A 26,184-nucleotide genomic window follows, 5' to 3' on the forward strand; every position below is an offset into this window, starting at 1 on the left:
ATATTCCGCTTCATCAACAGCTTGCACTCTGTACATCAGAATTGGGGCTAATCATTGCTGACTACAGTATTCAGCTCAATTTGCAGTTCCTCAGTGAAACAACCCATTCCTGCATGCAGCAAAACCTGGACAGTATCCACGTTTGGGCTGATAAGTGGCAAGTGACATCGTTAACCACCCTCTGTGAAATTTAATGGATTACAATCACTGAATTCCCCAGACACCATCAATATCCTAGAGGTCATCATTGACCAGAAAATTGAGATAAAGCTACATAAATAAATGCCATGGCTACTAGAGCAGGTGAGAAGCTGGGTATTCTGTGGCGAGTGGCTCACCTGACTTTTCCAAAAGATCTCCACAAGGTCCATCTCAAGAGTGTGATGGAATACTCTTCATTTGACCGGCAGAGTGCAGCTGCAACTACACTCAAGAAACTCAACACTATCCAGAACAAAACAGCCCACTTGGTCAGCACAACATCGGCCTTCTCCAGCTATAATGTGACACCCTGCAACAATTCACTAGATTCAAGATGGTGCCGGAGCATGGCGACTTCTTAACGTAAGAAATAGGAGCAGGAGTCGGCCATCTAGCCCCTCGAGCCTGCCCCGCCATTCAACAAGATCATGGCTGATCTGAAGCGAGTCAGTTCCACTTACCCGCCTGCTCCCCATATTCCTTAATTCCCTTATCGATCAGAAATCTATCTACCCGTGATTTAAACATATTCAACGAGGTAGCCTCCAGCACTTCAATGGGCAGAGAATTCCAGAGATTCACTACCCTCTGAGAGAAGAAGTTCCCCCTCAACTCTGTTCTGAACTGGCCCCCACTTATTTTGAGGCTGTGCCCTCTAGTTCTAGCTTCCTTTCTAAGTGGAAAGAATCTCTCTACCTCTACCCTATCCAGCCCCTTCATTATCTTGTATGTCTCTATAAAATCACCCCTCGACCTTCTAAACTCCAACGAGTACAGACCCAATCTGTTCAATCTCTCCTCGTAAGCTACACCCCTCATCTCCAGTATCAACCTGGTGAACCTTCTCTGCACTCCCTCCAAGGCCAATATATCCTTTCGCAAATAAGGGGACCAAAACTGCACACAGTACTCCAGTTGCGGCCTCACCAGTGCCTTGTATAGTTGCAGCAAGACCTCCCTGCTTTTATATTCTATCCCCCTCGCGATAAAGGCCAACAGCTCTTGTGAGCTGTTCCCAGCAAACCCCCCAATTCTATCTTTTACTCTTGTTCTATGACTGTAACACTACATTCTGCACCCTCTCCTTTCCTTCTCCTCTTTGTATTCTGAACGGTATGTTTTGTCTGTAATGCACAAGAAACCATATTTTCACTGTATCCCAATACATGTGACAAATCAATTCACTAAGCCTTTTTGACAGCACCAACTAGAAGAATAAGGCCAACAGGCATACAAAAACCCAACACTGTCAAATTCCCCTCTAGCAATGTCCATATTCCAAACAGCTGTAAGAAGTGTGATAAGTTCTATGAAGTTCGTGACTGAGAATGAAACAAAGCTGTGCTGAGCAGTAAACGTTTATTTTTCTAAATGACTTTTAAAATAAAATGTCAGAATTGACTTCAAGAAGCTCTTTAATTTAAATAGATCATTTTGTCATGAATTTGATCTGAACAAAACACAACTCTGGACGTTGGGTAATGATTCTGCATGTACTCCATCAGAATATCTCAGCTCATTAAAGAGAGAATTCTGCAACGCATGCAATGAGGTGATGAATGCTGCAACCTTCACACGATTGTCATGCTAGTTAAAATTCCTATATACTTTGGCAAGGCAGATGACAGCTAAGGAGCAACTCACCATGCCCTGACTGGCAGAAATAATTAGCATTCTGATTACCTGGCTCATGAGAAGATTTGTAACAGTTGGACTTCTTTATTGAAATTAGAAATGGAAGGAATTCTATATAAAGTTGGACAGAAACTCTTGGCATCTAGTTATGTTCTCCTGCCCCCTCCCCACCTCCTTGCAGGAAGCTTCATGTAGCTGGGTAGCCCTGTTGATATTTATCAGAAGTTCCAAATATAAAGATTCTGAAAGGACTGTTAAACATCTAAATGTTATTACTTCCTTACATTTGTTTATCTTTTCACCCTCTCTATGCCCAGCAATGTCTGCATCTCTGACTCCAGCTGGGCAACTCTGGGCTGACTTTCCTCAGATTTGGTTGTCTGATGTTGCAGTGCAATTCCAAACTTCCACATGCTGCAATTGCAGCACCCCACCTTCAGTGCCATCCCCGTATAACCTTGGGTTATTCAATTAATCAGCTTTGTATTAAATCAATGTAGCTTACAGCTCTTGGCCTTTTAACTAATCACTTAATCTAGTTTAGGTTATAGCTAAATTAAATTGTACACTTACCCATAACGGGAACCACTAAAGGAGACAGAAAATAGCATCTCTTTCCCCTTCTGCATCAAATTCCTAACCTTTACACTTGCTGATGCACTCCCTTTATGGCTACCCAGTGCTGACCACTATGTTAGCAGATCCTATTTGTTTTCATATACCTTTTTGAGGCACCTCAAGTTACATCTGCGGACTTGCACAGTAACTAGCCTCTATTTGGGCAATCCACTACAGCTGATTAACTGCTTTTTGCCACTACAGGCAGTTTCTGGTAAGTGTTGACTAATTTACAGTATCCTTTACAGTTTTTGAAATTAAAAGTCCAATTCAAAAGGTTAAGCTAACCTTAAGTCTGACCCTTTTCACTCACTCCTAACCTGATACTTGTGCCAAATTCCCAACTTTTACACTTTGTTTGTGATGCACCCGGTTTACAGCTATTCTATGCTGACCACACAAAAAAAATCCTCCCTCAGCTGCTATCAAATTTAATTATATGACTTGTTCTGGGGATCATGCTGTGCACTGATCGGTTGCTGCAACTGCCATTGTAATCTCCCAAAAAATATAACTAGGGCTCTGAATGTGGTTTTAAATGAAAAAGAGGCAGGAGGATAGGATTCAAGTGAGGGCAAATTTATGAATCTGAAGAGGAAAGCCAAGGCCACTGAGTGGTTTAGTAATTTAGGTAAAGATGAGCACAGTGTGACAGGAAGGGAGACAAAGTTTAATGGTATTAGTGCATCATGTACGTCAAATTAAGTTAAATTTAAAGGCACTTTGTGATTGCACGAAGCATCCGCTACAAAATGGACAAATTAATGGCTCAAAGAAATCAATGGTTTTGACCTAATTGCCATTACAGAGAGGTGTTCCATGGTGGGCAAGATTGGGAACCAATTATTTGAGGTACTTGATGCTTTGAAAATATAGCAAAATAAGAGAGATGGGGGGTGGTGGTGCGTGGAGGGTGTGTGGTATTGCTGATAATAAAGGATGAAATAAAGACAGTATCTTACCTCGGAAGAGCAAGAAGTAGAATAAGTATGGTTGGGAGTAATGATGCAAAAGATGATGGGAAAGGTTTATAGTTTCTCTATCAGCTGCACCTTTGGATAAAGTATTAAAAAGGAAATAAGACTGGTAACAAATGCAACATAATAATTGTACGCCACTTTAATCTTCCTGAAGGCGGAACAATCAAATCAGCAAAAGTAGTTTGGAGGCTTAGTTATGGAATGCATTTGAGACAGTTTCCTAGAACAATGCATCGTGGAACCAACAAAGATTAAGGCTATTTTAGACCTTATTTTATGTGGACAGGGTTAATTAATAATCTCATGGTAAGGGATTTTGTGGGAAAGAGTGATCATGATGTAGTAAGATTTCACATTTATGCTTGAGTGATATACACAAAATCTGACACTAGAATATTGAATTTAAAATACATAGGCATGAGGAATAAATTGGCTAAAGCAGATTCAGAAATTACATTAACAGGTTTGGCATGCATGAACAATGGTGAACATTTTAATAAATTTTTCATTGGAAAAGTGATCAATCTGTGGCTAACTAAAGAGCTTAAACATTGTTTTAGATGGTCAAATTACCAAGAGTAATAAGCCTGAAGATTGGGAGAGTTTTAAATACCAGGAAAATGATCACCAAAACTTTGGAAAAGGGGAGAAAATAGAAGAAGCTAGCTAGAAATATAAAAATAGATTGTAAGGTCTCTACAATATGTAAAAATGAAGAGTGCAGTCAAAGTAAACATGGCACCCTTTCAAGGCTGAGACGCAAAAAAAAAAGAAAGCCATTAAACAAAATATTTTGTATTTGTCTTCAAGTAAAAGTGCAAGAAATACCAGAAACCCTAGGGAACCAATGCTTTAATCTGAGTGAAGAAATAAAAGTAATTAACTTGTAAAGAGAAACTACTGGAGAAATAAAAGGACAGAAAGCCAACAAATACCCTCTCCCGATGGCCTGCATCCTTGGGGTCAAAAGAGGTGGCTGCAACGGTTATGATTTTCCAAAATTTCCTAAATTCTGGTTACCTTTCATCATTGGAATAATTCCACTATAATGGAGGGTGAAAGAAACCAGGGAACTACAGGCCAGTTAGCCTGACAGTCGGGAAAATGCTGGAACCTATTACTGAGGTAATTTGGCACTTAAAAAAAAATCATAATATGTTTAGGCAGATTCAGCAGGATTTTCTTTGACAAATCTATTTTGTTGTGTAGATGAAACTAGGAGGGTAGATAAGGGGGGGACAACAATGGATGTAGTATATTTGGATTTTCAACAGACAAGATTAGGTGCCACACAAAGTAGTTGCACAAAAGCTCATGGGTTTTTGGGTAATATATCGGCATGGATAGAGGATTGGTTGAAGGACAAAATAGAAATAAAGATTTTATTGGACTGTTACTATTTGAGTGTCACAAGGATCGGTAATGGGATTTTGGCTATTTGCAATCTGTTAATGACTTGGGGACTGAGATAAATGCCATAGAATCCTACAGTACCGAAGAGGCCACTCAGTCCATTGATTCTGCATCGACTCTCTGACAGAGTATCCCACCCAGACCCTCTTCCAGCCCTATCCCACAACCCTGCACATTTCCCGCGGCTAATACCCTAACCTACACATTTTGGGACACGAGCAATTTAGCATGGCCAATCCACCTAACCTGCGCATCTTTGGACGATGGGAGGAAACTGGAGGACTTGGAGGAAACCCACACAGACATGGGGAGAACGTGCAAACTCCACACAGACAGTCACCAAAGGCCGGAATTGAACCAGGGCCCCTGGAGCAGTGAGGCAGCAGTGCTAACCACTGTGCCACTATATCACGTTGTATGCGCGGTTGACGACTTCCGTGCCCGTTGGGCACTGCTGGGGTTAGGGTGCATTATTGACCCTGATAATCGCATTTTAATTTGATGTCTTTAAGTTTCCTTTGTACTTTGATTTTTGTTCGGGCTGCTCCCCCTCCTTTTGGGGAGCTGCCCCTTTTACTTTGTCCTGACTTAATTTGAGTTTGTTTATTCGGTTTGTCCTAAAAAGAGGCCAAGTTTACTGATGATATCAAGCTGGATTTATTAGTTACAAGTAGGCTTTCATTAACACTGCAATGAAGTTACTGTGAAAATCCCCTAATCGCCACACTCCAACGCCTGTTTGGGTATACTAAGGGAGAATTTAGCATGGTCAATGCACCTAACTACATCTTTCGGACTGTGGGAGGAAACCGGAGCATCCGGAGGAAACCCACACAGACACAGGGAAAATGTGCAGACTCTGCACAGACAGTGACCTGAGCTGGGAATCGAACCCGAGTCCCTGGTGCTGTGAGGCAGCAATGCTAACCACTGTGCCAACGTACTGCCCCGATGGAAAAGTAAACTGTGAGGATGACACTGTCTGCAAAGGGATGAGGGATATAGATTGATTAAGTAAGTGAATAAGAATGTAGCCAATATTCAGTGGGAAATTGAGAGGTTTTCACTTTGGTGAGACCACATTTTTAAATGGTGAGAAACTGTTAAATGTTCAGAGGGATTTGGGTGTCCTTGCACCAGCAAACTGGAAGGCAAGTGGTATTTCAGTCTTTACTGCAAGGGATTAGGAATACAAGAGTAAGGAAGCTGCAATTTTGTAGGACTTTGTTGAGGCCTCATCGGGAGTACTGTGTACAGTTTTGTTCTTACCTTCTAAGAAAGGATATACTTATCTTGGAGGAAGTGCAACGATTGATTCCTGGGATGCAAAGTTGGTCCCATGAGAAGCGATTGAGTAACATGAATTTATACTGTCTAGAGTTTAGAAGAATGAAAGTCGATCTCAATGACGCATGAAGATTCGAAGAGGGCTTGATAGGGTAGATGCTGAGAGGCTATTTACCTGGCTTGAGAGTCCAGAACTTACAGGGAATTATCTAGAATCTTGGACTAGATTTCCTACCTAGATATATTCAAGACTGAGATACAGTCAAAAAATTTACCAGAGGAAAATTGGTATGGGTATTGGGATGGAGAGTGAAGTTAATTTTGAAGATCAGTCGTGATCTTGGGACCATATGGTTTGCTCCTGTTTTTCACCGGATGTTCTTGTGTGCAATTGGATTTATAACATTCCTTTGAGCAAACACAAAAGATCATAATTATATGCCTCATCTGAAAGATAATAAGCCGCTCCCTCAGCACTGCACTGAGGTGTCATCCTAAATTATGTGCTTAACAGTGGCCTTTAAACGCACAATCAATCCTCTGACTCAGCCAAGAATGCTATAACTGAACCAAGATAAGCTTTGAAATAGTTTAATTATTGTGCAAGTCAAACGTACTGTTGGTTGCTACTACATTTTTGCTTGTGTAATTATATTCATTACAAATAAGTCTAGCATTTAATTTCAGCTTGAATGTAATACTTTCTTGCATACAGTCACCAGACAATCTTGTAAATAGATCCTAGGACCATTACAATCAAGAATGTATCTTTACTGATAAATATTATTATTCAAGGTGTGATAACAGGGCACTTAGAAAATCATAATATCTTTGAAAAGCAACAACAAAGAATTATACAAGGGAAAACATACTTGACAATTCTGGTTTTTTTTTAGGTTGTAATTAGGAGGATTGGCGGGGGGGGAAACCAGTGGATGTAGTATATTTGGAGTTTTAGAAAACATTCAATGAGGTGCCACTCGAGGTTGTTGGGTTTCAGTGAAAACCTGGTTTCCCCCCACCACCATCCACCCATATGATTACTCCCCTGACCACACAACTGCCTTTCTGACTATCCCGCACAGCCAGACCAGACTGCCGTCGGTTGGCTAGACCGGGCTACCCACGCAGCGAGACCAGAGTACCCCTCCCCATCTCAAGCAAACCAGAGTACCCCTTCCAACCAGCCCTGAGAGCCCCTACGCCAACAATGCCCACCGATCAGTCCTGAATTAAACCCCTCCCCCAACCAGACCAGAACTGACTAGAACATGGCAGATGCGTGTAAGTGTGGAATTGTCCACTTAGTAGGAAAAAACAGAAAAGCAGAATATAATTTTAAATGGCGAAGTATTGGGAAATGTTGATGTTCAGAGGCACCTGTACTGGAGCAGCTTAGCTATGGGTGCGGCAACTTCTGGAGCATAAACCAGCAGGGATGTTGTCAGGGCCTATTGCTTTTGTTATATCCACTGCACTTAACTGTTCCCATTTCACATGGAGTGAATTGAATTGGCTGGAGAATGACATCTATGATGGTGGGGACCTCAGGAGGAGGCCAAAATGGATCATCCATTTGGTCGTTGTAAACATTTCAACTTTGCGTTTTGCAGCATGTTCTGAGCATCGGCATTGAGGAGGATGGGGATGTTTGTGGAGCCTCCTCTTTCTATTAACAGTTTAAATGTCAACCTCATTCATGACTAGATTTGGCCGCAGGAGTTTTGATCTGAACTATTGGTTCTGACACCATTTAGCTCTGTCTATAGCATGTTGTTTCCACTATTTAGCCTGCATGTAGCTCTGTTTTGTAGCTTCACCAGGTAGACAGCTCATTTCCAAGTATGCTTGGCATGCTCTCTTACACTCTTCATTGAACCAGGGTTGGTTCCCTACTTTATGGGGTAATGGTAGGTAGAGTCAGGGATTCGAGGTTACAGATCTGGATTTAAAATACATGGGGCTGGTGGGTGAATTCATCTTCAATTCCACAACGAGCACCTGAAAAAGCAAAGGTAGGGGCGAAAAATTCAAGAAGGGTTATTGCTTTACACTATGGCTCCTCCATGGAGCGACATTACAGGCTCAGGCATCTCGTTGGGAGCAGGAAAACAATGCAGAAGGAGTAATGAACATGGGAGAGACAGAATCTGTGAATAACCGTTCCTCCAGTCACATACTCTGTCTGTCCCATGCTGGCTGCTCCAGCTCCTCCAGCCATAGGTTCTGCTCTCCCGATCTTACTGTTTCTCCAGAGACAGAGGGCAACGTTCTCCGGCCTCCCAGCTGTGTGTTTCCCACCAGCGGGAGGTAGCGTGTTATTTGCTAGCGGCGGGATTCTCTGGTCCCACCACTGAGAATGGGAATTCCCACTGACGTCACCCCACGCCGATGGGAAACCCCCGGGCAGGGCTGCGCTGTCAGTGGGACCAGAGAATCCCGCTGGCGTGACTGGCAGGAAAATTCCAGCCAGAATCTCTGATGGGGAGAGCAGTAAGTGCAGGGAGTGAGGGGAACCTCTACTTGGAGGCACTGCAGCAGTCAGCATGGAGAGACAGGAGAGAGGGAAGCCAAGATGACAGCAGATCCAGTGCAGATGAAGTGGCTGTTACTGTGATGAGAGGGGGTGTGTGAGAGTGAGTGGGGAGGAAGAGAGATGCTGAGGAAGGGTGGGGGGATGGGGGAAGAAGAAGGCCCCTCGAGGTGAGAGAGGGGGGTGGTTGTGGGCTTGCTCATTTTCACAATTAAAGTTTATTTATGTATATGATTTCCTTTTTTTAAAAAACATTATTTTTCCTTCTAAAACACTCCTCCTGGCTTTACTCTTGCTCCTGTTTTTCACTGGATGTTCTTATGTGCAGCTGGAATTTTTATAAATAATTATAAGTTTATACATTCCTGCCAGAACAACAGTAGCCAAACAACTAAAAAAAAAAGCTAAATAATTTCCAATGGCTTTCTTTCTCTTTCCTATTTGTCCAATAAATTATATTGGAAATAATGTTTAAAGCAGAGCGGCACTGCTGCCTCACAGTGCCAGGGACCCGGGTTCAATTCCAGCCTCGGGTCACACTCTGTGTGAAGTTTGCACATTCTCCCCGTGTCTGCGTGGGTTTCCTCCAGGGGTTCTGGTTTCCTCCCACAGTCCAAAGATGTGCGGATTAGGTTGATTGGCCACGCAAAATTGACCCTTAGTGTCATGGGGATCAACAGGGTAACTATGTGGTTATGGGAATAGGGCATGGGTGGGACTGTTGTCAGTGCAGACTCGATGGACCAAATGCCGCCTCCTGCACTGTAGGGATTCTATGATTCGATGATTCTATTTGGGGTGGAGGAAGATAAAAATTGTGGGGAATCCAGTTTTTTTTTTGTTCCCTTTAGATTTTTCTCAAATGTTTCTACTGTGGAAGTGTCTGTCTGTGTACAAGTATTTTTGTGTGTGCTTTTTTTTCAAGAATAAATAAGTTTTGATGTGTCGATGTTTGAAGTCCGGGCAACCTAGAAGAGTCTGATCTTCTAGACCTTGAGTTTGCTTTAATATTAACCAAGGGTGGATGACCATGGGGCTGAGGAGAGGGAACAAAGGAAAACTCTTTAATTGTAGTTGGATTTTTGGTCACCTGTCCAGCAGAGTCTCTCATTTCTTTAATATTCTCTGTTGGTGATGTACAGCAAGTTTGCAAGTTCCTGCTTTGAGGTTTCTAACTTAAATCTTCAGATTTGAGTAGCTCTTGAAATTCAAAAAGTAGCCCTCAAGATTATCTTCAGTTACAGATTGTGTTGGAATATAATTCTGCTGCTGTCAAAGGACATATAAATTCTGGCCCTCAAGCCTGCGCTGCCATTCAGTAAGACCATGGCTGATCTGGCTCAACCTCATTCTCTGACCTTTCACCCCCTTGTTAGAATCTATCTAGCTCTACCTTAAAAATATTCAAAGACCGTGTTTCCACTGCTTTTTGTAAGAGAGTTCTCGAGACTTACCACCCTCTAAGTGAAAATAATTCTCCTCATCTATGCCTTAAATGAGTGACTTTTTAAAAAGCAACCCCTAGAATCTCCCACAAGAGGAAACCTAACCCTAACCCCCTCCACATCCACCCTGTCAAGATCCCTCAGGATCTTAAATGTTTCAATCAGTTGACTCTTATTCTTCCAAATTTCAGTGGATAAAATCCTAGCCTGATCAAACTTTCCTCATAAGACAATCCACTCAATCTTGGTATTAGTCCAGTAAGTCTTTGAATTGCTTCTAATACATTTACATCCTTTCTTAAATATGGAGATCAACACAGTACAGCGCCTTGTGGATGTCCGGTTTTGGGCTGCTGGATCTGTTCTAAATCTATCCGATACAATATGGGCAGCACGGTGGTACAGCGGTTTGCACTGCTGCCTCACAGCGCCAGGGACCCGGGTTCCCAATCGAACCGACTTGGGTTCACTGTGTGTGTGGAGTTTGCACGTTCTTCCAGTGTCTGCACCCGGTTTCCTCCGGGTACTCCATTTCCCTCCCACAGACGTGCTGGCTAGGTGCATTGGCCATGCTAAATTCTCCCTCAGTGTACCCGAACAGGTGCCGGAGTGTGGCAACTCGGGGATTTTCACAGTAACTTCATTGCAGTGTGAATGTAAGCCTACTTGTGACGAATAAGTAAACTTTAACTTTTAATGATGGAGATGTCTCCACAAGGACTGTGATGCTTATTCCCATCAGCACTGTCATGGAAGGCTGCATCTGCAACAGATAGGCTGGTGAAGGCCAGCTAAAGTAGGTTTTACTCTCCCTCTCACCACTTGCCACAAGTCCAGTCTGACAGGTATATCCTTCAGGATTAGTCAGCTCAATCAGTCATATTACTACTGAGCCACTCTTGGTGATGGACATTGACCTCATAGTGAAGATGCCCCTCGGTAGCAGCGATCATAATATGATTGAATTTTACGTTCAGTTTGAGGGAGGGACCTGTGAGCAGTTTTCTTTAATTTGTTACAATTTTAAATGCATGATTTGAAAAGCAGCATTGTTAGTTTAGCTTTACTCTCACCAATACGTTTGGGGGCAGTTAGATTTGGGACATGAGCATTGCAGAGATGACAAGAAAGCGGTCCGAGTACAAATCAAATTCCACTGCCCCATAGGTTTGTATTGATATACACATGCTTCAAGTTCATTGTGCAGCTAGCTGTTTTGTTATTAGTGGGAGTTTAACAATCATATGCAGTGAAGTAAATTTCTCTGGGCCACCCTGCTATGTCTAGAACGAACCCCAGGGATTAATTTGCCTTGTCAAGCTGAAATCATCCCAAGGGATGAAACGCAGACACCCATGTCGCCAAAAGCCAATATGTGAGGCGGAATAAGAATTAGATGAGCATAAAGATCCCTTTGCACCACCTCAAAAATATATCTTAATTCATTAAGACAGCACCTTTCATTGTGACTCCTGTATTTTTACATTGATAGCAACAGTGCTTTTTTCTCCAAGAACAATGTCCTCCTTTAATATGCTGCTCAAATGCTAATGTGCAAATGGGTATTTAGTGGCATGATTAAGAACTTGTGAAATTTTCCTAGTTAGCGGTGAGCTGAAATTCAATCCAGGAAAGCAGTAGGACACACCAAAAGGTTAAACCAGTTGGCCACCAGTATTCTGTCTCGCCCTGGCCTTTCCCCCTTAATCTCTGCTCCCTTAAATCCAAGGGATGCGGACCTCAAAAAAAGATGGTGGCCAACTGGTTTAACCTTTTGGTACTTCCCTGTTCCCAGGCTCTGTAATCTCATCCAGCCCCCTAATACTGCAGTCCTCTAATTCTGGTCTCTTGATCATTCCCAATTCTAATTGTTTTGTCATTGGTGGCTGTGCCTCAGCTGATTCGGCCTTAAACTCTGAAATTCCCCCTCTAAATCTCACCACCTCTCTGTCTCTTTGCTCCTTTTAGACACTTCTTCAAACCTACTTCCAATTAAGTGTTTGGTCTACTGTCCCAATATTGGCTTATGTAGTTTAGAATGATATTTTGCTTTATAACACTCCTGTGAAGTGCTTTGGGACATTACATTGCATGAAAACAGCTATATAAATACAAGTGGTTTGTTGATACTAAAGCTTTATTACTCGTCCTTTCATTTGAGAAAATGTTGTTAGGGTGTGCTATTGAATAGGATCTGCGTCATGCAAGAGCTTTCCAGTAAATGTTAATTCATTCGGTGCCCATCTTGCATTCTCTAGAAATTTCATCTTGGTACAGATCTTGAGTTGGGGTAATTGCCTGGATCACTCCAAGTGCTGCTGAACAATTCATTTTATGTTGGAGTGCACTCGATGTGGATCTTTTGCCAAGAGATGTTTATCTCTCTTGTGCTGGAAATAAATTATTAGCCAGTTCTTTTAAATTGCTCTCATCTGCAGTAATCCAAGGAAGGCCTATAACAATCTACTGTGTTTCTTTAAGCTGTACTGTCGCAAGACAATCCTAGATATACCTCTAGGAACTAAAGGGATCAAGGGGCGGGGGGGAAATCAGGATATTGAATTTGATGATCAGCCATGATCAAGATGAATGGCGCAGAGTTTGTGATTCGTAGCTTGCTTTCAATAATAATTTATCATGTGCTGAATTTGATAACATATTTTTTGAAACTGCTGTAATTTGAGAAAATATTACAGCAAGATTGTGTACGATTTAATCTTTCATTGAACATCAAAAATATCTGTTTGTATTTCAGGTACTCCATGAACCATTAATTGATGAAGATCCACTCTTCATTGCTACATGTACAGACCGGGAGCTACGCAAAAGGAAAAAGCGGAAATTTAGCCTTTGGGTCAGGCAGTGTGCAGCAACAGGCTACATCTGTCAGGTGATGGGAGTAAAAATATTTTCTGCTCTACAACCAAATGTTGAGGCTCATTTTTGTATTTCTGTTTGAGACATAGGGTGGAATTTTCCCGTGTCACCTGCCACAGGAATCGTAGTGAGCGGGGGCAGACCATGCAAAGGTCTGTTGACCTCGGAGAGGAATTTCCGGCCTTGGGGCGAGTGTGGCCAGAAAATCCTGCCCATAATATCCTCCGCCCTCTCCCCCCTCACCCCCAAAAAGTTATTTATGGGTTTGTTATAAAAAAGTACATGGTAAAATGCAGGCAAAGAAAAGGTTAGAAGGGGATTAAAAAAGAGACCAAGGAAAATAAAAATAGAATTATTCAACTTGTGAAGGAAAAAGAAATGTTGTCAAAATAACGAATAAAAGGTTGCTAGACTAAATCCATTTTTAAAATGGATCTGTGTACGGTAGATTTAATCTTTTCAAGTTGAAGAAACATCATCATCTCTTTGACCCATTGCAAGTGGGAAGGTGGAGCTACAGACTTCCAGTTGAACAAGAGAAATTGACGTGCAAGCAACGAGGTAAAGTCTAAGGCATCTGACTGGTGATGGCTATCTCATCAGGATTGCCCAAAAAATACCACTATGAGAAAAGGTGACAACAGAGAGGACCAGAAAGTAGACTGCCTTAGACATGACCAAAACATATGAAATAGGAAATTGGCAGCAGCCAAATGACACCTTGCACTGACAGGATCCAGTCCAGAGTACATCCCAGCAAGTCTAGCCCTAGAAAGATAGATGAAGAACTTTCAGTTGAAGCAGACCATGTCGCGCATACAATGATGAAGAATGTGAGACATAGGCAGGAATCTTACAGCCGTTCACGCCAATTTTCCCATCCTGCTGGAGTGAACGGAGATTTGGCTGGGTGCCAAATTCTCCAACCTCAGTGGGAAGCAGGAGTAAGATCGCACCCAAAATTTTGAATTGCTATTTAGTTTACATTTATGCTCAAAATAAACTGCATCTGACTGCCCACTATTGTCTATTTGCCATGATGCCTTTTACAGTCCTACCTGTTTTGCCAAGCCTCTCACTTTTATGTCATCAACAATTTTTCAGATTGTACTTTCCATGCCCAAATCATCTATTTGTACTGTGCATGGAAGACAACTAGGTAGTCACCACAGGGCACAACCTTTCTAAAATTCAACTCCACCCTAACACTCTGTTCCATCAACCAGTTTGTCCATGCTGCTACATTCCTCTTATGTACCTGAATTTTCCTAACACCTTAATGAATGCTTTATGATGATGATTTGTATCAAAAATTGATTTATTTTTCTCACTGGTGACAAATCTTTTGTGTATATCCAGAATCTCTCGTGTTTATTTCAGTAAAGTAATAGTTTAATCTGCACCAGTAAAGGTTCAAATTCATTTGGAGGCAATCTTCATGTTTTAAATCTAATTTGCGAGATATAGCACAGGCGTGATGCAGTGCAAACTTTCTCGTGTGAACTGATTTGATTGCTTGTTATTTGTCCTTTATTGCTACCATTTATTTTCTTTGTTTTGTTCATGTTTGTAGTGTAAGTGCAGTCTGAATTAAGAGTGAAAGCCCAGCTTGGGAAAGAAGCAGAATTACAGTATTCAGCAGTATTTCACATTTCCAGGATCCACACTGTTTTGATTTTGTGTTGTGGCAGTTACAATACCTGGTGTGGCAAATCTTACTGCATTTTATTTGGAGATGGGCCAGGCTTTAGCTTATGTTTCATAAGACAGGTTCAGCACTGCTCCAAGCTGCTACTGCTTCACACCAATGCTAAACATTTGGTGTTAAGGACTTTTCTGTCAAATGAACAGTGGACACTTAAGTGGGTTGCTGAAGCCACTTGTGATTGATTTCTTCCATTAACTTGTAACCCCTCTTTTTAAAAATAAACCTCACTTGCATTGCCTTTTGAAGAGTATGATCTTAAATTCAAGACTTTTAGTGACATTGAACATTTCCATTCTGGTTTCCAAGGTAACAGAAGCTTGTTATTAATGCGCATCTGCATTCCCTTGAACTGTATTGGGCGGCATGAAGGCCCAGTGGTTAGCACTGTTGCCTCACAGTGCTAGGGTCCTAGGTCCAATTCCAGCCGTGGGTCACTTTCTGTATGGATTTTGCACTTTTGCCCTGTGTCTGCGTAGGTTTCCTCCGGGTCCTTCGGTTTCCTCTTGCAGTCCAAAGATGTGCGGGCTTGGTTGATTGGCCATGATAAATTGATCTGAGTATCTGGGGGATTAGCAGGGTAAATGCGTGGGGTTGTGGGAATAGGGCTTGGGTGGGATTGTGGTCAGTACAGACTCGATGGGCCAAATGGTCTCCTTCTGTACTGTAGGGGTTCAATGATTCTATGTTTTGTCTGTTTTTAACTTGCATGCTGTGATTGTGAAGTTATTGTTCATCTGCCATAGGATCATACCCCATAGATAGAGCCTGTTCGGCCCATTGTTGCTCTGCCAACTCTTTGAAAGAATTTCTGGGTCTTGCTCTTTTTGCCCCTGTCCAAGCAACCCTGCAAATTGTTCCTTTTCAAGTATTTATCTAATCCCCTTTGCAATTTGTTACTGAATCTGCTTCCACCACCCTTTCAGGAAATGCCTTCCAGATTACCATAACTCACTGCATTAAAAAAAACTCAGCTGCTCTCTCGTTTTTTTGCAAATTACCTTAAATCTGTGTCCCCCTCATTCCTGAAGCCCCCTGCCAATGGAAAACTATTTTATCAAACTATTTTATCTTAGTCATTCAGAATTGTGAAATGCTCAACTGTTTCTCCACCCACTCCCTCGAATTACTGCAACCAATTGTTTATGAAACGATTCTACCTTTCCCCCCATAGCACGTTTCCACAGTAACCATCGAGAGATCAAAGCCAAAAAAAAAGTGAATTCCTTAAATGTATTTTCATTGCCCGTTACCCATTTTTTTGCAATTTGCAGCATGGTCAGTGTGGCAGTTCCTTCCTTAACATTGAAAGTGGTACTGACACAAAATGAAAGCTTTTTAAAATCTCTACTCCTTTGGGGTTAAGTGTGCTCGATTAAAAGAGAAACATGAATGGAGTTCTGTGTGGCCCAGAACAAAGTCTAATGCTACTGTCAAGGACCTGCATTAATAAGAGATTAGCACATGTTATGATGATCTGTAGTGACAAATGGAGGAGGCCTTTTTTGTGCTAGATTAAGTGGAATTTCTTGTGACGAAGTGAGGAAGAATGTTCAAACCCAACATTGTTCAATAAACAAACATATTAAACGTGGTATGTCATCTGGCTCTCCTTTCCCATTTAGGTTTATGTTAATTTGAAGGAAGGAACAGCATCGGATGGGCTGGACACTTTGAAGAACAGACCACAGCTCCACAGTCTTGTGGCAAAAAGCCTTTGCCAGAATTTGGCTGGAAAAAACTACATCATATATACTGGCCCCAGCATCACCAGCCTAAATCTTTTTGAAGAGTTTGAGAAAAAAGGTTTGTAGTTTGTTTAAGAAAAAGTGAAATGCTGTGGGTGGTGCAGTATGGATTGAAAAAACCGTGCGAAATAGGGTAACTTTGAAAGGATTGCTTCGCTGAGCAAGTGATTTGATCTTTTTATTGTCTCTGGAGCTCAGTGCACCAGAAGCAAATTTTTTTCATTCACGTTCAGTCCCAAATTATGAGGAATATATGATGCATGAATTTGGAAATGAGCATTATTTTTCCTCATTCGGTTCTGTCTTTTTTCCTTTCCCGCCCCAGCTCCTCTTGAAGGCACCAACCTGCTGTAATGCCCAATTCATGGTCACTAGATTCCCTCATACCTTGCCCATTGCATGAATGTTGGTAGCTTTTTTTTGATCATGGCCAAGCCTGCCATCTTGAGTTTGTGTGGATAGCAAGTTCCCACTCCTGACCTGATATTTGGTTTTGTTCTTTTCCCCCATCCATTTCCCTAGTCATGCTGACACTAGTTGTAGTATCCTAACTGAGACTAGCTAGCCCTGTACAGACTGGAGAATCATAAAATCCCTACAGTGCAGAGGAGGCCGTTCAGCCCATCGAGTCTGCGCTGACCACAATCCCACCCAGGCCCTATTCCCGTAACCCCTTATATGTATCCTGCTAATCCCCCTGACACTAGGGTCAATTTGTTTTGGCCAATCCACCTAACCCGCACATCCTTGGACTGTGGGAGGAAACCAGAGCACCTGGAGGAAACTCACGCAGACACGAGAATGTGCAAACTCCACACAGACAGTGACCCAAGCTGGGAATCAGACCCGGGTCCCTGGTGCTGTGAGGCAGCGGTGCTCACCACTGTGCCACCATGCTGCCATGTGGAGAATGACTCCCAAGTTGTGTGTGGCTCAGTGCAGGATGGTCCCTTCACTCACAATGAGAGCTGAACGCACTTCTGAGTGAGGTGTATGATCAATACTATAACCTCATTGCAGAGTCAGGGTGGTATAAATCATCAAGTGAAGCTCAAGGTGGTGGAAACACTTAACTGAATCCAAAGGTTGAATTACTGCCTCGAGTCATCCATCAATCTGGATTTTGTATTATATATAATGTAGTGCCAATGGCAGATTTAATTATAATCACCTTGCCATCTGCTGTATAATTTATATACAACGCGATACCCGTTTGTAAAATTATCAGGCAGCTTGTGGAAAGAATGTGAGCGTGTGGTCAATGCTCCATTGTGTTAACATCTGATCACATCCTCACTGAAAGCTAGAACTCCATTAAACAACCTTGCAATGGCCAAAATGGATATCTGGAATTGACACTGCTTTCTGGTTGGTTGCAATGGGATATGTTAGGGACATAATGGAAATGCAGTTTGTAAGTATCTGTTTGCCAGCTAAAGTACCTATAGATTTGTTGTGAATACTTATTTCCATCTCTCCCTCTCTGTATGGAATAAATATTGTCTAGCACTTCAGGGAAAAAAGCTCATTATATGGTGGCACAGTGCCACCATGAGGCCTCACAGTGCCAGTGACCCAGGTTCAATTCCGCCCTTGGGTGACTCTGTGGAGCCTGCATGTTCTCCCCATGTCGGCGTGGGTTTCCTTTGGGTGCTCCGGTTTCCTCCCACACTCCAAAGATGTGCAGATTAGATGGATTGGCGATGCTGAATTTCCCCTTAGTTTCCCAAGGTGTGTAGGATAGATGGATCAGCCATAATTTTGAATCTTTTCTCCTCCAGATTCTTAGATTGGGTCCCCAAGTTCATTGTTTTACAGAAATATCGTTATTTTTCAGACACAGCATGTTTTTTCTGCCATTCTCTGATGTTCCGTTTTTGTACTTTGCTTTATTTCCTGCATGATCATTCTCATTTCATCCATTTTTAGTACAATGGACATGTTTTTAATCAGGTGACCATCCATAGACATTTGCAGTTATATTCATAAAATATCAACAGTGTCATTTGTGGCAGCTTGGTCAGGACTTTAGGATTTTATTGAGTAATATGTACCTTCCCCATAAATATTTTCAGTAACTGTGTGGATCATTTAATTCAGAAATATTTTGTTTCTCCCAGGGATTTATTGTTGTGGACTTCTGAGTTCCAGGAAGAGTGACTGTACGGGGCTGCCACAGTCGATGCTAGTTAACCCTGACATTCCACAGGTTCGGGGCCAGTACAGGGTGAGCATGAAAGGGAACATGTCTCTTATCAGCTGGTCCAACAAAGGACAGTTCTACTTCCTCACAAATGCTTACTCTCCTTTTAAAGAAGGCAAGTGCTGTTAAAACATTTATAACCCATTTCACCAGAGACATTCAAACTGAATTGGACTCCTTATTCGTACTATTTTTAAACTCGCTGGTCATGACTGATGTTTTTCTCCCACTAACCGTGTCTTCTTGGAGTGAACATTTTATAACTATAAAGAGAAACTCATTTTTAAAAGGAAGCCAAAGGAGCTGATCATAGCACTAATGATGTGGAGATGCCGGCGTTGGACTGGGGTAAACACAGTAAGAAGTCTCACAACACCAGGTTAAAATCCAACAGGTTTATTTGGTAGCAAAAGCCACTAGCTTTCGGAGCGCTGCTCCTTCGTCAGGTGGGTGGGAGTTCTGTTCACAAACAGGGCATATAGAGACACAAACTCAATTTACAAAATAATGGTTGGAATGCGAGTTTTTACAGGTAATCAAGTCTTAAAGGTACATACAATGTGAGTGGAGAGAGGGTTCAGCACAGGTTAAAGAGGTGTGTATTGTCTCCAGCCAGGACAGTTAGTGAGATTTTGCAAGCCCAGGCAAGTAGTGTGACATGAACCCAAGATCCCGGTTGAAGTCGTCCTCATGTGTGGAACTTGGCTATCAGTCTCTGCTCAGCGACTCTGCGTTGTCATGTGTCGTGAAGGCCGCCTTGGAGAACGCTTACCCGAAGATCAGAGGCTGAATGCCCGTGACCGCTGAAGTGTTCCTCAACAGGAAGAGAACACTCTTGCCTGGTGATTGTTGAGCGGTGTTCATTCATCCGTTGTCGTAGCGTCTGCATGGTCTCCCCAATGTACCATGCCTCGGGACATCCTTTCCTGCAGCGTATCAGGTAGACAACGTTGGCTGAGTTGCAAGTGTATGTACCATGTGCATGGTGAATGGTGTTCTCACGTGAGATGATGGCATTCGTGTCGATGATCCGGCACTTGCAGAGGTTGCTGTGGCAGGGTTGTGTGGTGTCGTGGTCACTGTTCTCCTGAAGGCTGGGTAGTTTTCTGCGGACAATGGTCTGTTTGAGGTTGTGCGGTTGTTTGAAGGCAAGAAGTGGGGGTGTGGGGATGGCCTTGGCGATATGTTCGTCTTCTTCAATGACATGTTGAAGGCTCCGGAGAAGATGTCGTAGCTTCTCCGCTCCGGGAAAGTACTGGACGACGAAGGGTACTCTGTCCGTCGTGTCCCGTGTTGTCTCCTGAAGAGGTCAGTGCGGTTTTTCGCTGTGGCACGTCGGAACTGTCGATCGATGAGTCGAGCGCCATATCCTGTTCTTATGAGGGCATCTTTCAGCGTCTGGAGGTGTCTGTTGCGATCCTCCTTCTCCGAGCAGATCCTGTGTATTCGGAGGGCTTGTCCGTAGGGGATGGCTTCTTTAATGTGTTTAGGGCAGAAGCTGGAGAAGTGGAGCATCGTGAGGTTATCCGTGGGTTTGCGGTACAGTGAGGTGCTGAGGTGACCGTCGTTAATGGAGATGCGTGTGTCCAAGAATGCCACCGATTCCGGAGTGTAGTCCATGGTGAGTCTGATGGTGAGATGGAACTTGTTGATGTCATCATATAGTTGTTTCAATGATTGTTCACCATAAGTCCAAAGGAAGAAAATGTCATCGATGTATCTAGTGTACAGCATCGATTGAAGGTCCTGTGCGGTGAAGAAGTGACAACTCATCTGCTTCATCCTGGACCACAATGTCTTCACCTTTAACAACCAGTTCTTCATCCAGACACACGGAACAGCCATGGGGACCAAATTCGCACCTCAATATGCCAACATCTTCTTGCACAGGTTCGAACAAGACCTCTTCACCGCACAGGACTTTCAAACGATGCTATACACTAGATACATCAATGACATTTTCTTCCTCTGGACACATGGTGAACAATCACTGAAACAGTTATATGATGACGTCAACAAGTTCCATCCCACCATCAGACTCACCATGGACTACTTGCTGGAATCTATCGACAGTTCCGACGCGCCACAGCGAAAAACCGCACCGACCTCCTCAGAAGATAAACACGGGACACAGAGTACCCTTCGTCGTCCAGTACTTTCCCGGAGCGGAGAAGCTACGACATCTCCTCTGGAGCCTTCAACATGTCATCGATGAAGATGAACATCTCGCCAAGGCCATCCCCACACCCCCACTTCTTGCCTTCAAACAGCCGCACAACCTCAAACAGACCATTGTCCGCAGCAAACTACCCAGCCTTCAGGAGAACAGTGACCACGACACCACACAACCCTGCCACAGCAACCTCTGCAAGATGTGCCGGATCACCGACACGGATGCCATCATCTCACATGAGAACACCATCCACCAGGTACACGGTACATACACTTGCAACTTGCCCAACGTTGTCTACCTGATACGCTGCAGGAAAGGATGTCCAGAGGCATGGTACATTGGGGAAACCATGCAGACGCTACGACAACCGCTCGACAATCACCAGGCAAGACTGTTCTCTTCCTGTTGGGGAGCACTTCAGCGGTCACGGGCATTCATCCTCTGATCTTCGGGTAAGCGTTCTCCAAGGTGGCCTTCATGACACATGACACCGCCGGGTCGCTGAGCAGAAACTGATAGCCGAGGGCGGCCTCAACCGGGATCTTGGGTTCATGTCACACTATCTGTAACCCCCACAACTTGCCTGGACTTGCAAAATCTCTCTAGCTGTCCTGTCTGGAGACAATACACATCTCTTTAACCTGTGCTTAATGCTCTCTCCACTCACATTGTCTGTACCTTTAAGACTTGATTAGCTGTATTAGCATTGATTAGCTTGATTAGCATTCCAATCATTATTCTGTAAATTGAGTTTGTGTCTCTGTGTGCCCTGTTTGTGAGCACATCTCCCACTCCACCTGACGAAGGGGCAGCGCTCCGAAAGCTAGTGGCATTTGCTACCATGTAAACCTGTTGGACTTTAACCTGGTGTTGTTAGACTTCTTACTGTATAGTGCTAATGGCCAGAGCTCTGGATTATTTTCATGTAACACTTGATGTCACCCATGCTCCAGATACTTTAGGATTTGTAATTAATACAACTCAGCATATTTAGAATAGTACAAGGATGTAATTATGGTTTTCAGTCACTGTCCAAAACTCTGTTCCCTAACTGCCTCTTCCATCCTTTTCCCTGGCAATAATCTGAGATCAAATCAATCTGTTTGCAACCTTTGTGTAACATTTGATCATGAGGTAAACTTCTGACCTCATATATGCTTTATCACTAACAAAGCCAGGGACCCGGGTTTGATTCCCGGTTTGGGTCACTGTCTCTGTGGAGTCTGCACATTTTCCCTGTGTCTGCATGGGTTTCCTCCGGGTGCTCCGGTTTCTTCCCACAGTCCGAAAGACGTGCTGGTTAGGTGCGTTGGCCGTGCAAAATTCTCCCTCAGTGTACCCGAACAGGTGCCGGAGTGTGGCGACTGGGGTATTTTCACAATAACTACGTTGCAGTGTTAATGTAAGCCTACTTGTGACACTAGTAAATAAACTTAAACCTACTTCCACCTTTTACCGTTGCTTAATTCACTCTCTCAGCCCCCAGTATTTCTTTGGTGACATTTCTGCTTATTCAGTACTGGATGTCAGAGCAGCAGCTGATAATTTAACAACAGTCAAGGTGTCCAGAAAGATGATGAGGCAGAGTTGGGCGTCACCAGCCTGCATGTGGAAAATTAACACTTTTTAGGTGATGTCACTGAGGGGGGCAGCACGTGGATGAGAAATTTTATAGATAGAAAGCCAAGACAAACTAGAAATTGATAGAAATGAGACAAGGATAACCCAGAATCTTAACCAGCAGTGATGAGACTTGATAGCAGTTTGTCAGACGGCTTCCAAATCAAAGGTGTTGTGCAACAGGGATGTGTTATCTCCACAGTAGGGTTCTGACTTTTCGCTGAAGCTATCTTCAGAGGCATAGAAGATCTACCAGGTCACAGCATTGCTGGGTTGAAATGAGATGAGCAGGTGGCACTGCACTGAGTGCAAAGTCAGAAGACAGGCTGCAGTAAACTGTGAGCAAGTGAAAGCAAGGAGTGAAGAACATGGATTAGGAATGAATGTGAGGAAGATCAGGACAATGGTCATGAGCAGAGACCTAACCCCAGAATAAAAACCTCCTGACTTTTAAGTGGCGTCTGGACAAATACATGAATAGGATGGGAATAGAGGGATATGGTCCCCGGAAGGATAGGGGGTTTTGGTTCAGATGGGCAGCATGGTCGGTGCAGGCTTGGAGGACCGAAGAGCCCTTTCCTGTGCTGCAATTTTCTTTGTTCTAACCCCAGAAGTGAAAACCGAAGTAAATGGACAAGTGCAGGAGCGAGTGAAAAGATTCATGTCCCTTGAGCAGATTATCATGAGTGAGGGAGATGTGATTCTGAGATCCGAAGGAGAATTGAGATAACGAAGACCAGCTTTGTCAGAGTGAAGGACAAGTTAACGTCAAAAAAACTAAACCCGAATCTTGGTGAAAGAATGCTAAGGTAGCAACCCATACTATTGGCAGAATATGCCAAACAGTATCACAAAGAAAAGCTCACATTAAATGACTGCAGTGATTTTGGAGAGGGTCAAAGATTGGAAGCACTAAGCATTAGAGCAGCCAAAGATGGAAATAGTTTGACAGTAATGAGAAGAGGCTCCCTGGCTGGTCAACCTCGAGTGTGTAGTGGAATTTGGCTCTGAATGAAAGGGCTACAGGGCAAGTTTAATTGGGTGGCTCTTTACTACAATCCTCTTACGGGAGATGAGAATCTAGGACGGTAATTGAAATTCCAGTTCCTGTAACCTACATTTTTCTCTCCAGCCTACAAGCTCCCTTGCTAACTCTTTGAATAAGATTGCTCACTTTAGATGTGTCTCCTGAGTGAAGTCTCTGGAGGAGAAGCTTCTTGCAACTTGTGCTGTGTTTCAAATCGAAAGCAAAGACATTGTTTGTGCAATGAGCAGATAATCGCATTTTCAAGACTTCACATCAGTCTTCCAAACCTATGAAGTCCTCAGTTGTTCATGTCATGATTAGCTGGAAATGTTAACAGTTGCAGTAAATAATCACTTTCTTAGCGTTATCAAATATTTTTTATTCTAACAGGTGTCATAATTCGAAGGAAGAGTGGAGAGATTCGCTGTCCTTTAGCAGTCGAGGCTTTTGCTGCTCACCTTGGCTATATCTGCAAATATGACGATAAATACAGCAAGTAAGTTCACACAGGAATACTGCAATGTTTATCTGCTAGCTTCGAAATCTGTACATACTCCTCAGAATAAAAACCTGCATCATATGTGACTAGGATCTAAAAATTATGGTTTAAAACATATTTACCTACTCTTGGTTCCGGGATAGTGCTATTTAATGGGTTACTTTATGTGGGACCTCAAGACATTAGCGTTATCATGAAGAGTGCAAAACACAGCAAGAAGCAAATAAAATATGGGATCTACAGTTCTGTAGAAGGATCATTTGGATCTTGAAACATTAATTGTATCTCTCACAGATGCTGCCAGACCTGCTGAGATTTTCCAGCATTTTCTGTTTTATTTCCAGCATCTGCAGTATTGGATATTAGTTTGATGATCTCATATACTCAAATTCTTGAAGGATAATTTGGGAGTATAGCTGGACAATTTACAAAGAACCAAAATTAAACATGGAAGACGCGATGTGATTTTTCCCAATGAACAAAAATGCAGAGGTTGATATAATGAGAATTTTTGAAGATAACTCCCTCAAATATGTTTGTTTTGTACTTTCCTCCATTCATCCAGCAACCCTGAATGAATCTAAAGAAGTTAACGTTTCCATCTCCTGAGAGGGCAGCTTCCTGTTCCATGCTTTTTCTGGTGAATTGTTATCAAGTCTTTGCTTTCTTCTGCAAAATCACATCGGGATTCCAAAGGTTTCAGTCTTGATGCTCTGTTCATTGTCCTAATAGTTATACTAATCAGATGTTGTCAATGATGATCACAACTGGAAAATAACTTGTCTTGGAAATTACAGTGTTGTTGGCTCAATGTGGTGCAATTGAAATCTTCAGAACTATAAACTTTCCTCCCCGCCTTCAGGTCCTCACTTCGGTTCTCCGGTTCCCAATTCTCAAATCTATTTCTCCTAACGTCTAGTTCCTGATTTTTCAGATAAATAATTGTGTCAGAATGAAGGAGCTGAATTGAGCTCTGTAATCAGAGGGAACCAATCTGACTTAAACAAGTACCTGTGGTGGCACATTCTGTTTATTGCCAAAGATGGGACCTGACTACTTTCTTATGGAGCCTTTTCTCATTTGTGTCGGCAGTAGTTTGGCAGGATGTTTTGTTTTAGCACAGTTTTTTAAAAAGTGATACAAATGTGAACAAACGATATAGAAATTATACCAAAGCCAGGAGATGCCAAAAACATGACTTGCATTTCTACAGAGCCACTTGCTGTTACTGGATGCTCCAAAGCATCTTGTAACCAACAAACAAAAATTTAACCATTGCCCCATGACATTCGATAGCATTACTATCACTGATTTAAACAACTCCTGGAGGAGGAGACTCCACAAATATTCCAATCCTCGATGATGGGGCAGCTTAGCACACAGTGCAAAAGACAAGGCTGAAGCATTTGCAACACTCTTCAGTCAGAAGGGCAAGTGGATGATCCATCTCGACCTCTGCCAGAGGTCTCCAGCAACACAGATCCCAGCCTTCAGCCAATATGATTCACCTTATGTGATAGCAAGAAGTGAAGGCACTGGGTATTGTAAAGGATATGGACCCTGACAATATTCCAGTAATAGTCCTGAAAACTTGTGCCCCAGAGCTTACTGCCCCCTTGGCCAATCAGTTCTCTTACAGCTACAACACAAGCATGTTGCCAGCAATGTGGAAAATTGCCCAGTTAAGTCCTGTACACAAGTAACAGGATAAATCCAACCCAGCCAATTACCGCCCCGTCAGTCTACTCAATCACCAGTAAAGCGATGGAAGGGGTCATCAACAGCGCTATTAAGCGGCACTTAATTAGCAATAACCTTCTCATTGATGCTCAGTTCCTGACCTCATTACAGCCTTGGTTTAAACATGGACAAAAGAGCTGAACTCCACAGGTGAGGTGCGAGTGACTGCCCTTGATAGTAAGGTCACATTTGGCATCAAAGCACCCTAGCGAAGCTGAAGTCGATGGGAATCGGGAAAACTCACTGCTGGTTGGAGTCATACCAAGTACAAAGGAAGATGGTTGTGGTTGTTGGAGGTCAGTCATCTCAGTGAGAACATCACTGCAGGAGTCCTTCAGGGTAGTGTCCTAGGCCCAACCATCTTCGGGTGCTTCATCAATGACCTTCCCTCCATCATAAGGTCAGAAGAGGGGATGTTCACTGATGATTGCTCCAATTTCAACACCTTTTGAAACAGTCCATGTCCAAATGCAACAAGAC

At 42.9% G+C, this 26,184-nt stretch overlaps 1 protein-coding gene across 1 annotated transcript in view; it reads left to right on the forward strand.

The window, feature by feature from the left end:
• Positions 1-26,184, forward strand: part of pgbd5 (piggyBac transposable element derived 5) — a 68,865-nt gene that overhangs the window by 39,058 nt on the left and 3,623 nt on the right. Inside the window, exons 3-6 of the mRNA XM_078213346.1 lie at positions 12,868-13,002; positions 16,320-16,500; positions 18,563-18,760; positions 23,856-23,961. Coding sequence (XP_078069472.1) covers positions 12,868-13,002; positions 16,320-16,500; positions 18,563-18,760; positions 23,856-23,961 — 620 coding nt within the window. The remainder of the gene's footprint in view (positions 1-12,867; positions 13,003-16,319; positions 16,501-18,562; positions 18,761-23,855; positions 23,962-26,184) is intronic.

This window comes from Mustelus asterias, chromosome 5, assembly GCF_964213995.1.
Source record: "Mustelus asterias chromosome 5, sMusAst1.hap1.1, whole genome shotgun sequence".
Lineage (NCBI taxonomy): Eukaryota > Metazoa > Chordata > Chondrichthyes > Carcharhiniformes > Triakidae > Mustelus > Mustelus asterias.